Source organism: Dicentrarchus labrax, unplaced genomic scaffold, assembly GCF_905237075.1.
Source record: "Dicentrarchus labrax unplaced genomic scaffold, dlabrax2021, whole genome shotgun sequence".
NCBI classification, from domain to species: domain Eukaryota; kingdom Metazoa; phylum Chordata; class Actinopteri; family Moronidae; genus Dicentrarchus; species Dicentrarchus labrax.
Window position 1 is genome coordinate 8,680,193 of NW_026136706.1, and position 17,296 is coordinate 8,697,488.

The 17,296-nt window shown below is 37.9% G+C and overlaps 1 protein-coding gene across 5 annotated transcripts in view; it reads right to left on the reverse strand.

Annotated features, from left to right (window-relative positions):
* Positions 1–12,251: 12,251 nt before the first annotated feature.
* Positions 12,252–17,296, reverse strand: part of pard3bb (par-3 family cell polarity regulator beta b) — a 197,766-nt gene continuing 192,721 nt past the window's right edge. For all 5 annotated transcript variants that reach the window (XM_051404690.1, XM_051404694.1, XM_051404689.1 and 2 more), the window contains one exon: positions 12,252–17,138. In XM_051404690.1, coding sequence (XP_051260650.1) covers positions 17,024–17,138 — 115 coding nt within the window. In that variant the 3' untranslated portion in view covers positions 12,252–17,023. The remainder of the gene's footprint in view (positions 17,139–17,296) is intronic.

Sequence of the window (17,296 nt, forward strand, 5' to 3'; positions counted from 1 at the left end):
ACTTGGTTTAGTAGTTTTTAACCCAACAACAGTAGTTACAAGTTACTCTGTAATGTAATCTACTCTTTCCTGCTTGGAATTGTGATATGTAACAGTGGTTTTAACTTGAAAAAACATTATCATCACCCACAGGCAGGATTCAGTAATTATGGCGAGTTGATCGAAGGGGCATATGTGTCTGCATGTTCCAATTAACAATAATCTGTTTGTTGTGTTTATTCCAGCAATTGTGAATGTTTCCGTTTCCACAAGCCACAAACTGACTATGTTTATATGAGTAAGCAAAGAAAAAAAAAAAAACAAGAGGAGGAGCTATGGATAAAAACACATCAAGTGTTCAGATTTTGTTATAAGTGCACAGAAGTGACTACAGAGTGACACATATTGGACGAAAGAGTTTTATCTGGTTGCTGTTAACGTGCCTGTCAGGCTTGTTTATGTCCCCCCTTGTTTCGTGTCCTCTGGACTCTGTCTTGGCTCTACATGTGTAAATGCACTTCTCAGTGTTTGTGATAAGAGCGTGTGAGTAGTCTTACAAACGTGTAAGCATAACCGCAAACTTGCACACACACATTTGGGCGAGTACATGTGTGTCCTAAAGAAGACAGATGATTCTCCATTCAGACCACAGTGGAAACCTTAATTCCTTCCAGCCTCTACGCAGACATTTTGTACAGCATGATTAAGGCAACATTAGTCCTTGTCTATTATCAAACACACATACATACAGGATTTACAAAATACACCCTCAACAAGAACATTTAAATCCTCAATTTTCCTGTTTTATTTGGCATGTTTTATTATTATATTGCAAAAAAGGCTTCTAAGTAAGTGTAAGGCTTATCTTTTAGACTCATCACTGTGTCGCTCTCTATAATTTGGTCAGACCTTTATCGCATTACAACATTTATTCAAGTGAATAATGAACAAATCACAATTGCTACAGAGCTTAAAATGAAATGACACAGAGAATAATGTCACACTTTGCTTGTTAGCTTATTTGCATTTCAGAATCGGCTCACAAAGCAGAGCTGCGATGGACGCTACATTCTGGGAAATTAATTAAGTCCCTGTTGACTATAAAGAAATGTTTCTCAGTATCATCAGTGCTCTTAAATGGTTGTTGCAAATCTAATGCTTTAAATTCTCTCATGACTGTGGAGTGTAAATTGTTTCTCCGTGGGGGCAATGTTGTGTAAGAGTATGTGTGTGTGTGTGTGTGTGTGTGTGTGTGTGTGTGTGTGTATGTTGTGTGTGTGTGTGTATGTTGTGTGTGGTTGAGCACTGATGAATATTTTTTTTTTTTTAGCTTTTTTTTTTAGCTTTTGGGCTCCATGGATTAGTTCCATATCAGTTTCCATGAGAAAATGTTGTGTCCACTGCCAGTGGCCTTTCATCATAGCACACACCAAAACGTGGTTTGGCACAAGTGAAGAGGCTTTGTTGCTGGTTTTATCCAAATTTACCTAAACCCCCTCGTTGCAAAGTCTTTTCAAACCAAGGCACACACTCCGAGCTTAAAGTTGATCCACATTAAGAATGTCAACAATAAAGATATCCCAACCTCAAACACACTCTGATCTTTTCTCTGCAACTTCATTGTTCTCCCACTTCAGTTGATTGTATTCCCCTTAATTTGTTGTTTGTCATACTTACATGTTCCAACACAGCAAGAGTTTCTCTTCATTGCTCTTTCACTTGTTCATTCAAATGGACACACACACACAAATACAAGAAATATGCCAAAAAATATTTCATACAACACGGAAACCACTAATCTGGCTTGTTACTATTCCCAGTTGTATTTTACCAATGCCATCCTCCATGTCTACTGGATTACAATGGAATAAAATTGGACTTCACACCATCAACATTAACTCTAGAAACTTTTTTAAAATTTTGGATAACAATAACTATTTTAAAATAAAATAATAGGTGTTTTTAACAATATAGTACGAACATTTGGCAACTGCTTTTTCTTCTATTTTGAATTCAACATGATGTCAAACTAGCAAAAAAGCTTTGCTTTTCAGGTCATGTTAATTCATGAGGTCCTGTTTACAAAACATGCTCTTCACAATGAGTCAGAGTAACAAAGGGACATGACGACCTTGTATGCTCTAATTTTCTTCTTAATTGAGCTGTCCATGTTTCTCTCTCTTCACATTCTGCCACGAAAACACTGAAATTATAAGAGCTTCACCTTGTCCTATTTTGGTATCAATACAGCAGACAAAATGTCATTAACAAACAGAAACCCACAGTCAGACAAAAGACCCATCCTTCTATGACAGTGTTTGGAAATGGTACTGTATAGTGTCTGTTTTGGGTGGGCGAAAAAATATCAATATGAACTTAACTGCGATCCACAATCTTAATTGCGATGTTTTTTTCCCGTTTTTAAATGTCCTGTTGACTATAGCCAGACTTGAAATTGCTTCTGAATTTCTCCATTTGCACCATTAAAACACAATATTGCATTAAAGATAGATAGGGTTATACATATGTAACCACCTCAGTTAACTCTTTCTATCCCTTGCTGCTTTGGTTATGTGTTTTTTGACTGCTCAAATGCTTTGGTCAATGAAAACTGTTTTGTTTCTGCTTAGTGGGATGTTGATGAGTGAAGCACTGTCTGCAAATTATTTTTGGTGTTTTCTTTTAAGGGTATTGTTTGTTGTATAGCCTCCATTAGCCCACCATTTGTCAATACAGTTTACAGTTTTCTTATAGTTAGTTATGAATATTATTTTCCTTTACTGCCAATAGATTCTCGTAAATGTTAAACACTGGACCTGTAAATCACACTGAGTAGGTTTTGTACCAAATTGTGAAATATTGGCTTTTAGGAAAATAACTACAAACATTTACAGTGTCTCAAAGACCAACACACACATACACACACACGTCTGGGGACAAACCAACTCGTCCAAGGAGAAAACGACAGCTAATCCTCATCCTCTCACACTCTTTATCCTTTTTAACTCCTTTATCCATGTTTAACTCTTCCCTTCATCCACTCCCTCTCCAAACCATCACTTGTCACCACAGGTTTCAAACTTGATTGTTAAAAATTGTTGACATTTTGTACATTGTTTCACAAATGTTATTGTTCTGGTAAGAAACAACAAGAACGGATACAGAGAAGATAGCTACATCGAGGCAGATGGAGAGAAGAAAGTGGGTGACATTTGGAGGATCCTGACCTAATAAACCCCTCTCCCACTCTCTCTGTGTCATCCTCTCTGCATTTCCCACACAATTCCAGCCTTCCAGAGGATAAAATGGGCTTTAGGAGAGAATCTGTCCACCAATTCTCCATGCCAGCACATGGGACAGTCATGAGAAGATCAACTTATGGCACTACCAACAAACTCTTATCAAGTGGCTCAGGCCAGAGCCGAGCTGGCCATCTGGAGTATCAGCTGCATTAAAGTGATGGCACGCAGTTTGCCCGTTTAAAAAACTTTAAACCACAACCTGAACTCTGAGATGACTGACAACGAGATGGTAAACTCTGAGTCTAAAAGCAGAAAACAGGTGATCACTGATGGTGAAACCACCATCAGTGGAGCTATTTTAAAAGTCACAAAGGGTTTATATAGGATTACATAAAGGCTCCCATTTTTATATTCCCTGCTCATAAAAAGAAAAAAATAAATAAAAAAATGTCCTTAACCATGGCATGTTAAGTCTAATTTATGAAACTAAACTAAGATATTTTTACCTGGACAGGGAGTTAATGTGCTTTGTTGAACTTATTCTGGCTATGAAGTTCCCTGGTGGCCTTGGGGTTGACGTTCCGACAATGAACCATAACGTTGCTGTTTTTTGTCCAGCAGGGGACATCTCTCTACTGTCTGCTGTCAAATAAAGGCATAACACGCTGTTTTAACAGTGCTTATAAAAAGTATTCTCTCTACTTGAAAGTTGTCATGTTTTATTGTTTTATAACGAATCAAATGAGATCTGACTCTTTGAAGTCATACTGAAAACAGATCTCTACCTAGAGATATACAGTAGACTAATTACGAGTATTCTTAATAATAAATACATATTAACATTAGTATTCACCCCCTTTAATACAAAACACTAAAATCGTCACTGGTGCAGCCAATTGGTGTTTTATGATGTGACAATGGGGTGGCTAAGGTTTGGTTAAGTTTAGGGAAAGATCATGGTTTGGGTTAAAATGACATGATTAAGGTTATAGTAGGACCCTTGTCTTCATGTAACAATGATAAACCGAGGTTAAGGTTATGGAACGATTGTGGTCATGGCATAAAAACTTGACTGAGACCAACAGCTTGACAGGGAAACAAAAGCAGTCTCCTGCGTTAAAGGCAATTCATCTACTCCGACCTCGTCGCTACGTAGAGTTTGTCCCTCTATAATAATGTCATCTGAGGGCGTTGTCACTTAAATGTAAACAGATGCCATTTTTAAGGCACTCGCTGAAACAGAGGACAGTCTCTAATTGATTATAGTATAAATACACCTGTTTCGGGAAAACAATTCAGTCAGTATCATGGCACTCCAAACTACTACACAAAAAGACTTAAAAAAGCAACAGTCCGGTGAAGCCTAACACAAATATAGTCTCCAATATATTTATAATGTCTGCTTGAAAGTGCATATATTTGTATTTGATTAAGATTTTTTGTAAAGTGGGGAAGGAAAGAGAAAATTAAATCAGTAACACCAGATCCTCAGTACAGATAGTATTTGTGTATTAAAGATAAAGTTATGGGAGAAAAGGGGAAAACTAAATTAAATGCCACTTAAACAAGCAAAAAGATCCCTTATAATTTCAGAATTGGCTTCAAGTTAAATCCACACTGTGATTCATTCTTGCTTGTTGCCTGAATGTCTTAATAAAACTAATAAAATCAGAGGAGATGATAGATTGGTGGTCTAACTGCGTAACACAAATAAATATAAACAAGTGTGCAATATCCTTTTCTCGCCACTTATCTTCATCTTTCATTTTCTTGTCGTTTTTGCCTCCTCTCTGTCCTTGTTTGCCCGGCTGCAACAAGCCCTCATTCTTTTCTCTTCTTCCCCTTTCCTAAAGTCACCCTTTGTGTCCCTTGAGTGCTTTGATGGGAAATGTTTGGGCACAATCATTCCACTCATTTCCCACATATTTATCTGTTTCAGTTGTTTTTTTCAGCATCTTGTCTCACCGCAAAACAACGCTGTTAGTCTGTCGCTCCTTCTCTCATTGCCCTGCACAGAAATTAACACAACAGTCTGTGTTCAGAGAGCATCACAGAATATAAGAGAGGTAGAGGGACAGAAAGTGTATGAGACTCAGGATTAGAAACTAAAAGGCATATATTTGTGCTTGTAAGTGTACACCCCTTCTCTCTTTCACTATCCCCTCTCTCGCTTCTTTGCCTGAAGCGATTTGAACACAAATCCTCAACTACAGACTCTATTAGCTCGGACAGGGATTGTGTAAAGAGGGAGATGTATTTTGGGAAGATTATAATTGCTCATGTCATGCTGGTCCCATCCCTGTGACTGACTGTAACTGACTGTGTGATTTGGGTGTGTGTGTATATAGGCTGAATGATCCCCACGGCTGTCTGTGTTTGTATATGTATGTGTGTGTGTGTGTGTGTGTGAGAGAGAGAGAGACACAGAGAGACAGACACAGTGGTGACCCTAACAGAAGCGCTTTAAACTCCCTGAAATTGTTTCTATTCATCCATTTATTTAAAAAGTAATATTGTTTGTTTAAATGGGTCACTCTTGCCCTGAATTAAGTCTCTGGGGGTCTACAAATCCTGCCCCCGAGGTAGGTTTTGCAAAGCCTAACCCAGACCTTGATCGTCTTTAATTTTAATATTTGATTGTTGTTGTGGTCCCTTCACAGCCTGGGCATAAGCACCACCTTTGAAGCTAAACAAGGAAGTCACATAACTGCCATATAATTGCTTAAACTCACAGTTATGATTGATGAACCAGACTTTGTTTTGAACATTTACGGTGCTTACAAAATCAGCCTAACGGTCAAAAACAAACCAAAAGTGCTTATTTCTGTAGTGTTTATGTAATATAAACATCAAGTTTAGTTTAAGACTCTCCAATTCCACCCAGCTCAGTGGAAGGTTGTTTAGTGGGGAGTTGTTGAGTGTTGCTGAAAGACAAAATGGACAAATACCATAAAGGACAGAAAAAAAGCACATTAGGTAGAGTGAAAATCTCCAAGGTACAAGGAGGAGATTTTGTATTGCGGACCTTGGTATAAAAGCAAAGACAGACAAAACTTAAAACTTCTCCAGTCATATAGCAATACAGGGGTCTAACAGTTTTGGTGGAAGCACATAAAAATGTTGTCTCTCTCACAGGAAACTGTTTTGCTGTCTTTTCAAGGGCAGAACCACTTGACACATAAAAAAAGCTGAATTCATGCTGGTAACTTATTACATTCCCGTGGGCTGACTGAAGATGCAGAATGTATTGTTCATTTAATCAAACATTTTCTCAGGACCTGCAGGTTCTTTGTATTTTTCTCTGCATTTTCAGGGTACTCCATGATGACAGGAGAGGGTGAGAGACAACATGAAACAAAGGTCCCTGGTTGGACTCGAACCAGTGTTAATTCTGTTGACGAAAACTTTGATAAAAAATATTTGTTGATGATCTTTTTTCCACAAGGATAAGAGTAAATAAAAAGTATAGCAAACTTCTGAAAATGTTGTGTGGAAACCTCGTTTGGTCTGAAGATTACAGGTTGGAAAAAAATCTAATAAAAATTGGATGGTGCAGAAAAAGAAGTGATGTAGCTCTGCTCCTCATCTCTGCTTCAGGCTAGCAGCTTCAGGCTACATTAGCCGCATAAAGCATAACGCAACAAAACCTCTGACCTAGCTCTCTGCAGTTGCATTGTGGGTAATGTAGTCGCCAGGTTTATACAAGGAAGAATGAAATAAAGATATCTCATGTTTCTCCTTCAGGGGGTAATTGAGGTGAGGTTAATTATTATTTGACCAATTTGTGTAGCTTTTCATTACGGTGCACTTTATTTTTTTTTTTGTGTTTTTGTCTGATTGTAAAGCACTTTGACTTGTTTGTTCTCTGTAAATAAATTGACTTGACTAGTCATTTACGGTATTAGCGAGGTTGTTTTTTTCCCTGTATGATTAGCTTTTCTTTCCAGCTTATTCTGTTGTAATTATTTGAGAAAAACAAAATATTTTTCATAAAAAAAAAAATCATTTGTCAGATAAAACAATGCCAGCGCTGTCACAGCTGCTGACTGACAGCCTCACAACTCCATAACTGTTTTCTTTCTCTAATTGAAATGTCATGATAGCTTGTGTGCTGAATTTATTTCTTGACCGCGGAGTCAATGAAGTTCTCTCAGATTCCACTGGAAACTTTCAGTAACACATTAGCATTAATGGAAAATGTAGACATTTCATTATTTCTTGAAATGATTTCAGCAGCAAAGAGAACAACAAAAACAGATAACACAAAACCAAATTTTATGTTTAAGCTTCATTATACAACAAGGCAAAAAACTTTAAAAAGATGCACCAGAGAAAAATAACTAAATAAAGGAAGATAGGAAATGTAGATACTCAACAAGAGAATCATGATCATAAAAATACGAGTAAAGTCTGTTTGCTGGTTTCTAACTTTGCTGTGGAGAAAAGAAAAAGATGAAAGAAAACTCTCACTTTGTCACTTCTCTCTCTGATGGGTGACATCTCTCCTTTTATCAACTTCTCCGTACAAACTAAAGAAAGAACTAGAGACAAATAGAACAAAAGAGTGAAGAACTATGTGTTTCCTGAAAATAAGGAACACAAGCACAGGTGTACGTTGTGATATCTGTATGTAGTAAAAACTAAGTTGACACTCAAAACTCCACAAAGGAGCTGAGATTGAGACTGTTTGATAAAAATAATAAAAAAAACACAGTACAGTAGATAGTATTAGTCCATACTGAACTGAACTGAACTAAACAAACTGTTCACAACAGACAACTACTGATGCTACACACAGGATGTTTTTTGGGGGGCACCAGCATTATTCTTTTGGTTGTGATTTCAACCAGTCGAAATAAATAAATAAATCTTATTCAGTGGCAAACTGCAACTATCTTTACATTTTCCCACTGTCTTCATAGTTACTGTTTATGCACTTGAGGTTCTTTAAAGTACTGAGATTTGGGTTATGTAAAAAGGTTGTCAGAGAAATCAGAGTTTGATCCCTCAAACATTCTGCTGAGTAATGTTTAGTCACACAAACCTACAGTAGTTGCTTTTGGAGCATAAAAAAGACACATAAGTAGAAATGTCGGGGGAGAAATATGAAACATGAAAAAACTGTGTTCAGTGTTGTGGCTTTCTTTGCAGTGTTATTTCTGTGTTTATATGGTCAATAAGAAAACCACATGAAGCTGTGGTGGACTCTTTCAGGTTCAGGTTTACAGCCATGGCAGCTGGAGGCCTTGCATGGAGAACTTAATCTTTATGTTTGTGTTTAAGTGAGAAAGATAAATAGTGTTTTAGTATCCAGTGTGTTTTGTTTTGTGCTCACAATACAAAATGTGTATGGACCTTAAAGGGTATAAAGGCAGGTGGACTTATCACAGGCACATGCCACTGCAGGGAAAGAAAAACGGGTTGTTCTACTCAACTCCGCAGGGTGCTCCATAAGGGAGGGCCACGGCATAAAATAAAATAAATACAGAAAAACAAGTCTCCATGGAGGAATGTGAAGAATGAGAAAATAGATTGACAATAAAACAGTGATAATAGTTAAATAAAATAGAATTGGCAGTAATGGTTAAGGCAAGCATTTCACAATTGACAATTAGCCACTTGATTAAATTAACAAAATCACTGAAATAGATCCACTGTGAACTTACGCTGAAGAAGGGTGCCTTGCCCAAAACGTCTGTGTGGCAAAATTAAAAAAGTTGAACAGAAGTGCTGTCCTAGTTCTTTGTTCATGAAATTACTAAATTCCCATTGGGCTGAGAATTAAATGGAGAATTACTAGTAGCCTATTTTATTTCATTAAACCCAACTCTCCATTTAAATCAAGATTTTGTGATCACTGATTTGCTGTAACATTTTCCTGTAAATTAAGCTTGTTGAAAGTACAATTATGTACCCCCTTCTGTCAGCCACCATCTTGTACCTTTAAAATTAAACAAAGATCCACAGTTACCACCTAAAGCATCTTTTTCATACACAACAGGTTACTTTTCTGACAAATGTACCTTTGAGTACAGAAATGATACCCCTATTTATCTGTGTGTACCTGGTTTCTGTTTGTGTACAACTCCTGGCTGCTCTCCTCTTTTCTGGCAGTCCCAGGTTGAACTTGCATCATGAGACAATGCTGGCAAGCAGCCGAACACAGCAGCAGCGCATGCAAAACAACACACACACACACACACACACACACACACACACACACACACACACCAAAAAATCCCACCCAGTTTGGCTCAGTACTGCAGGGCAGAGTCTGGCACACAAAGCCAGCCACCCTCAACTCTTCAGTGGCCTGGAGGATCCAACAAGAGAGAAAGTGTGAGCATTTGTGCTAAAGCAAGATGCCTCAAGGTTACCTCTGGGTCGCCGTGTGTTCTGTGTGTGTGTAGGACTGGGAAAGGGGAAACAGCTGCCAGTTGAGTTTACCACAAGTCATTACTGTGCACCGGGGACAGAGGAAATGTAATTTTTACTGACCAACACTTAATAGGACACAGTCAGTGTTCTTAATGCACTGTCCATGACCCTGTCAGGATGTGAATCTTGGGACTCACACACACACACACAGCAGTAATCAACACTTCCACCGCTGCTCTCTCTGCTTCTTGTATGTGGTTATTTTGTTGTTCATACATTCCCACAGGTGAGGCAAAGCTGAACCCACATTCTAAAGGTTTCATTTACACTAGAACATTGGTTGAATATATAACTCCCAAAGTAGACAAATTGTAAAACAAAAAGAAGAGTTTAAAGAGTTGCAAGTCAAAAAACAACCCACTGCATTAGAATGAGACACGGATGCTACAATGTTCAGAAGCCTGAGGTACTGTATGAATATTTTTTTAAATGTAACAAAGTTCTTTAAAAACAGCACTGCACTAACCCGTCATTGAAGGCTCCACTCTGTTGTTTCCTGTATTTTCCTGAAGTGTACAAAAAGTGCTGAATGGGATGATCAAATCTGATGACTTAATGGAAAACTGACATTTGACCTTGTGGATAACTTCTGCATATCAATGCTGATTTATACAATATTGAATTGCACCATCAGTCTCGGTCAATGATGGTTTAAACTCTCTAAAGTTCCAGAGGCAGCAAACACAGACACTGTGGTAATTTTTTATTAGCATGATTAAAATGGATGTGTGTGTGTGTGTGTGTGTATGCATGCGACTGTGTCTAAACCCCCCCCCGATGTGATACGTGCTTGTCACACTTGAATCATGAGTCCGCAGTCATAGAGAAAACAAGATTGTAAGTTGACAATAATTAATGAGGATTTTGGGAGGTCTGGCAGTTCCAAGGATGGCCTTCAAGCACAGTGTGTACATGAAAAACAATCAGAAGTCAAGGGAACAAAAAGCAGGCTGCCAGGCTGCCAATAATAGCTACGACTGAACAATACCTTGCCAAGCACACACACACACACACGTCCACAAACTGGCAGCCACTCATAATAGGAAATCCTAATTACAATGGCTTCCAATGATTATTAAAACTACTAATAATAACTGCTAATAATTACAGCATGCCAAACCTGCCCTGGGAGGGAGGTTGGAGCAATTACACACCCAGTCAGTCAATGACTAGTTCATGCAGTCAGAGCAGGCTGTTTGACAGTCTCTCAAACACAGCATCAGTTTTTTTTTTTACCAGCACGAGGCCACTCAGTCCGCTCATCATTCAGGAAACCTACAAAATTACTGTAGGGTTAGTTATAATCTGAACAAATTACATGTCAATTAAAGCTACATTAAGTGATTGTGACCAGAAGACAGACGTCTCCCAGAAACAGATGATATACTATCAGCTTCTTGGTTTCATAAAGGAGTAATTCCCTTATTTAAGTCCACAAATCCTGTCTTCTTCACCCAGAATACAAACCATTAGCATTTTTCTCATCCTGATACGCTGACCTTTGACTGTGTTTGCACCCACTTCTTCAGAGGGCGGCCTGAAGGTTGCTAAAAGAGCAAAAAAAACGTCTATTTGCAGCCATTATAGGGTTTCAAGCTGGAGAAGTCCTGCACAGTTGGCTCGTCTGAGTTTTGACACTCAACCATAATGTTTAAACCTAAAGCCTCTGAAAGCTGCACAGATCTGTGATCATTGTGGTGAGGATTTCTCAGGAAATCTCATCTAACAGCCAGCACGCTTTTCACTCTTTCAATCAATCACCCAGGCAGTTACAAAAAGCTGTGGAGTAAAAAGTTTATCAGTCAAGTAAACAGTTGTTCAGTCCTTCAACACTCTTTTCCTTTGCTCCATTTCAGTGACGTCTGATCCAGACAGCGAAAGCCTGGAAGTGCACCGCAATGAATGTCTTTAACTCATTTAAGCTCTGCATTAACACAAACAGCAGGACTTAAAAAGCCATTATAATCAGAAACACACAGACACACTTTGTGCATCTATATTGAACACAAGCACAAAACGAACCTTGGCAGTGACTCAGGAGAATTTAATTACTTCCTCTCCCTCTCCCCATTGGCCGAGAGGTCTGGGATATGCTAATTAAGCCTTGACTGATAAAACATTCCCTTGGCCTCTGTGTCTCATTACTTCTAACTTCTGTGATCGCAGCCCCGAGTCCAGCTCCCATAGTGTCTGATAAATAAGAAAGCACCTTAAGCCACAGGCTGTGACTAAATGCTTATTAACTAGAAGGATATGACCTAACAGAGCGATGGCACTGCGCCAGAAAAACTCAAAAAACTTTGTGCTGCAATCAGTGTACCTTATCTTCTTTTTCTAATTGATAATTAGTCTTGCATTAATTTGGGGCCAACATCTATCTCTTATCACAAAGGTACAATTTATCTGCCGCTTAAATGATGGACTAAATTGGGTTGGCAATGTTAATGACTCACCTTGCAGTATGGGGGACATGAGGGAAATAATTTCTCCTGACTCATATTTAATTAACCTTAGCAGATGTGCTGGGCATGCATTGTAGCTTAAAAAAGAAGGACATGTTTAAAACATTTAAAGTATGACATCTTTTCCAAATCCTGTTTTAAAATGAATATTTTAATGCAAAAAACAATGTTATATACATAAATATAAAATGTAGGAAAACAATCATTGTTATTGTTACATCATTATAAAATGAGACTTGTTTTTGGATACAAGCAGTTTAATATAAAAAAGAAGCTATACTTCTAAGACAGAGAGGTTGTTTAGTTGGCTCCTTCATATACTGTATTGGTCTCTGGAAAGAGAGAACCAGGAGTACCAGAACTCTTCATATAGAAGACTCTGGTTAGTACCTTCACCTTGTGCAACTCATACCGTACTGCCAGAAACCAAAGAGCCTTACAGAATGTTTGACGTGTTAACCTTAACCATGCTATGCAAAGTGCCTTAAATGTCTTTTTGTTTTTTTCTTGTCAATTTTTGAAGAAGCAAGTTGAGCAAATTGCTTATTATTGCAACTACACTCAATTTATTTAACGTAAATTGCATATATCAAACCAAATATGCACTCAGTTTGCATCTCTTTCTTACAGTAGCATGGTAACGGCAACCAAACACTCTGTGGCTCCGGTATACCGAACCAACAACACAGACTATCATTAACAAGAAATACATAAAAAATAAATGCTTGTGAAGAGTTACATACATGTGAATTGTGTACTTGTGTCAGAGGAGTAACAATAATACACCTTCATGTAATGTTCACATCTCAATATACTGTAGCTCAGCAAAGCTTCACCAGACACTGACGCAGCATTCAGATACAGTCAAGAAGACATCTTCCATCTTTGAATTCTGCTCATTCTGTCTTAAAGTAGTAGTATAATAATAGTATAATAAATGTAATATGTTTTTTGGAATGTAAAAATTGTCCATGCGACCACAATAGATCATTTTCTCTGGCGCTCCATGTGCACTCTTTAACATACTGTACTCAGGGAACTATGATTATCCAAAGTGATAAAACCAACCTTTTAGAAAAGAATACGAATATTTTTGTTTTTGTATACTGGCTTCACATTCACACTGTCCACCCAGAAGGTCCTGAGAGTAGGGCTGACTCCGAATGCTACGAAGCTTCAAAAATACGATGGGTAGAAACCTGATCCTTTTCCTTTAAAAGTCCAGTGTGTAGGATTTAATGGCATCTAGATGGTGCAGTTGCAGATCTCAATTTTATTGCTTCACCCAAACTACAGTGGCTGCAAAACGCACAAAAAAAGCGAACAACCATATTTAGAATCAGTGTTTGGTTTGTCCCTTCTGGGCTCCTGTAGAAACATGGAGATTCAACATGGCGTACTTCATGGAAGTCGCCCCATGGCATGCGTAGATAGATATAGCTTATTCTAAGGTAACAAAGACACAATGATTCTTATTTTCAGGCGATTATACACCTGAAAATACTAATACCTATCAAAATGATATTCCATTACTGCCAATAGAGCCTCCTAAATGTTACACACTGGACCTGAGGCGAAATGCAAACTGTTATCTGAGGCTCTGGCAACTGTAGTGATGTGCTTGCTTTGGGTCCCTGCCTCATCAACCCCCTCAGAGCGCAAATTTTTCTCATACTGTATGAACTCTGGAGCTGCCCTCTCGCACCTGAAATATAGTGGGTAGTGAGTGCAGGAGAAGGACTCATCCCATGACTGATCCCAGAGCTTCAAATATTTGCTTTGAACCTCAAATATGGTATCCAGGACAGCCCTACCTGGGATTTTAAAACAATATTTTCTGATCATATTGCATATAAGTTGTACTGTTTTCCCCTCCAATCCCAATTTACCATTTATTATTTGACCAACTGTGAGTTTTTGTCACATTTGAGGTAATGCTAGGCACACTATTCACCACTGTGGAGGCTGACTACAGCGTTATCACTGAGAAAATGATCTAAAGGGACGTGAATCAATTTGATGTCGATTCTTTATACTTGACAGATGAGTTAACAGTCTCCTAAAAATGTGCTTCATTGGTGTTCTTCAGTAATACTTTGACAGTTTTGTTTGGAAGTTTGATTTCCATACTGGTGCTGAAAAGTGATAATAGCATGAAAAAGACAAATATTTGTAATATTCCCAAAGTCATTACATTCAGTCAATACAAGCCCACTCCTGTGACCCTCCTCCTACTGCAGATCAACTGCCGCCCAGATTTTTTATGAACTTTCATTCTTTTCTCTCTTTTCTTGTTCTTTGAAAACTCTCTGAATCGAACCATCAAACAAACAAAGGCATTGGGGTCATTGCACTGCATCTGTTCTTAGCACTTCTTCCACCTCCATCCATCCGTACGTTCAGTCTATTATTTATTTAATCCCTCTTTATCAATACACACTCTTCCCTCTTTACGTCCCTTTTCTTCATTACTCCATCCTTGATTGTCTATCTATCCCTCTCTTCTTTTCCTTTCGTCCTTTTGAATTCTTTTAACACACCCTTCTGCCTGCCCGCCTACTTCCCTCTTTTCAATCAATATTCAGATTTGTTAAACAAACAAATAAGATGGATTTGAGACAAAATCTACTGTACATTTTTTTCCATGGGTTTTAGTTAAATTACTCTCAACATTCACTTTAGTGTAATTTCATCCCCTAACAGAAATGCAATTCACCTAATCCTGAAATGTCATATTTTATATTTAATCTCCGTTGAAATTAATACTGCAGAGCTTTGTGGAGTGAAACGCAGAAATGTTAAGCTAGACCCTAACTCTTAGTTACACTTAATTGACGGTTTAGTGAGTGGCTAAATGGATATACACTGTGGTGCAGCACTGAGAAGAGCACTCTGAAGCTCAATTCATGTTTCAACAGGACTTGTGTGCACTTCACTACACAGTGACGCCCACACCATCAGGTCACAGAGATGTGCCATGAACATCCATCACATCCGAATTACAGTACATGGCATACACAGACAGCACGGAGAAAAAGAGGCTGCTAAGTAATACAGAGTGAAAATGAGCTCTGCAACTCATCAGTTAAAGACCTGAAATGTCTTTTCTGCCTGGTTTACCTGCAGTCTGGATATCTGCGAGGCTTAAACAACTCAAAACAACAATGACATTAGTACGAGTACTAGTACAAAATAGGCCATTGTAATGGTTTGACATATTACATGAAAGAGTAGATGTTTAAAAAAACACATACTGCCCAAAAACTTGGAGTTACTCCAAGTGGACGTGAAGGCAGCAGTAAAAAGCTGTAACAGTGTAAAATGAAGTGCTGGAATCATCTTGCTTTGGTGTGTGTATTACCGCAACTGACGTTTCAGTATTTTTACAAAATGGTCATCTTGTTCTTAACGAAGCTTCTTCCAGAATGTCAACGTTTGTAGGTTGATATTGGCATTTTGGTGGAAGTTTAAAAAAAAAAAAAAAACCTCCTTATTTAAAGCAATGTATTATCTCTTAATTTCAAGGCTGATAGAAAACCAAGAAGTGAGTGAAATATCATGCTGGAATGATTCAACAAACACAGGCTGACTCCATGGATTACGTACAGATGATCCAAGGAGCTTTCATACATTCAAGTGGAGGTCGTTTTAAATAAAGTTAACTATTCAAAGAGAAACAGTCCAATAGTAGTAACATGTCCTGAAATTAATATAAATGAATATAGATTTGAGATTCAGTACTTCTACAATCTAATTTGACATGTTGTCATTTTAAAGCAGGAACAGGGTCATTAATAAGTTCCGTAAACTAACAGCCAAGAGTGATTTCAGACTTGCATTATACCTTGGACAAAGAAATTATTTAAACTCTACTGAGAGAAATATTTTCGATAAAAATGAAAGGCAATCATAGCCTTATTAAAAACACATTATTACACATAAAGACAATTCATACAGTGCTCTACTGTGCCTTAGTGCACTTCAATTATTCAAATGTGTCCATAATTCACGGAGAAAGAAATACTGTAGTGAGAGATCAGACTAGGCATGAGTACAAAATCTATATTTTCATAAAGATTGGTATAGTGGCGTACTCCCTGTTAGGCAATTTGAAACAATAGGACTCATAATGCACTTCTTTTAATAACATAACTGTAACTGTCAACCATATTTTAAATGCTGTGTGTTTATTGTCATAGATGCATATACTGTCTTGTACCTGTAGAGTTCTGACGATTTTTTTGATTCAGCAGCCGTTACTAACAAAGCAAAGAATTATATCTTCAGACTAATTTGTTGCTATTCGTACAGGTTGAATACAAACCTTTCAATCATATTATTGTAAACAGCTAAAGTCTCAGACGCTTCCCTGTCTTTAAATTGTCTTTATCGCACAAAAATACTAACACTAAAAAGTGTCATTACATGTTACATAGAGTATTTTATTTTTTGTCTTGTTCGTGGAGTGGCAGCGGTGAAACCACCAGGTACAATATGAACGTGTGTAGAGCTGTATGTATGTCGTTATTGCCTTAATTTAAATGGATCCAATTACCTTTGTGGCTTGGTCTGATTCTTAAAAGAGACGACTTAATCAGAGTATAGTGAAAAGTAAAAACCCTGCTAATTTTATACTCCGGGAAGACTCAAAGCAATTTAAATGACTTCAAACAACAAGACATTATGCATCACGCAGGCCACTCTATAATTAACCTCCTTTACCTTGCTTGTCTGTGTATTACCATATACTTCAAACAGCGTAGACAATGCTCGATAATGATGGTAATTCAAATCACACCATTAAGAGGTTTCAACTCTTTCATTGGAGTACTGAAAGCAGAAGAGCTGCACAACACAAAGCAGTTAACATTCTGCTCATTTTCATCTCTGGACCTGATTTGTCTACACAGCTGCAGTCATTGCATTCTTCTGTCTTGAGTTGGTTTGGTGTTGCTGTTGCTGTCTTCCTCCCTCCCCAGTATAGCCATAACGGTCTGAACTGGGATCCACCAGGTGCCTGTAACCAATCAAACACGTTCTCAGATTTATGCTGAGCATAGTGAATTTTTGTGGTGTTACTTGCACATAGAACACACTGCTTTCTTTTCTAATTACAGAACTCATTTTGTACGACAAAATGCTGTTTCTCTTAAACTAGTAAATTAAGATTGTCAC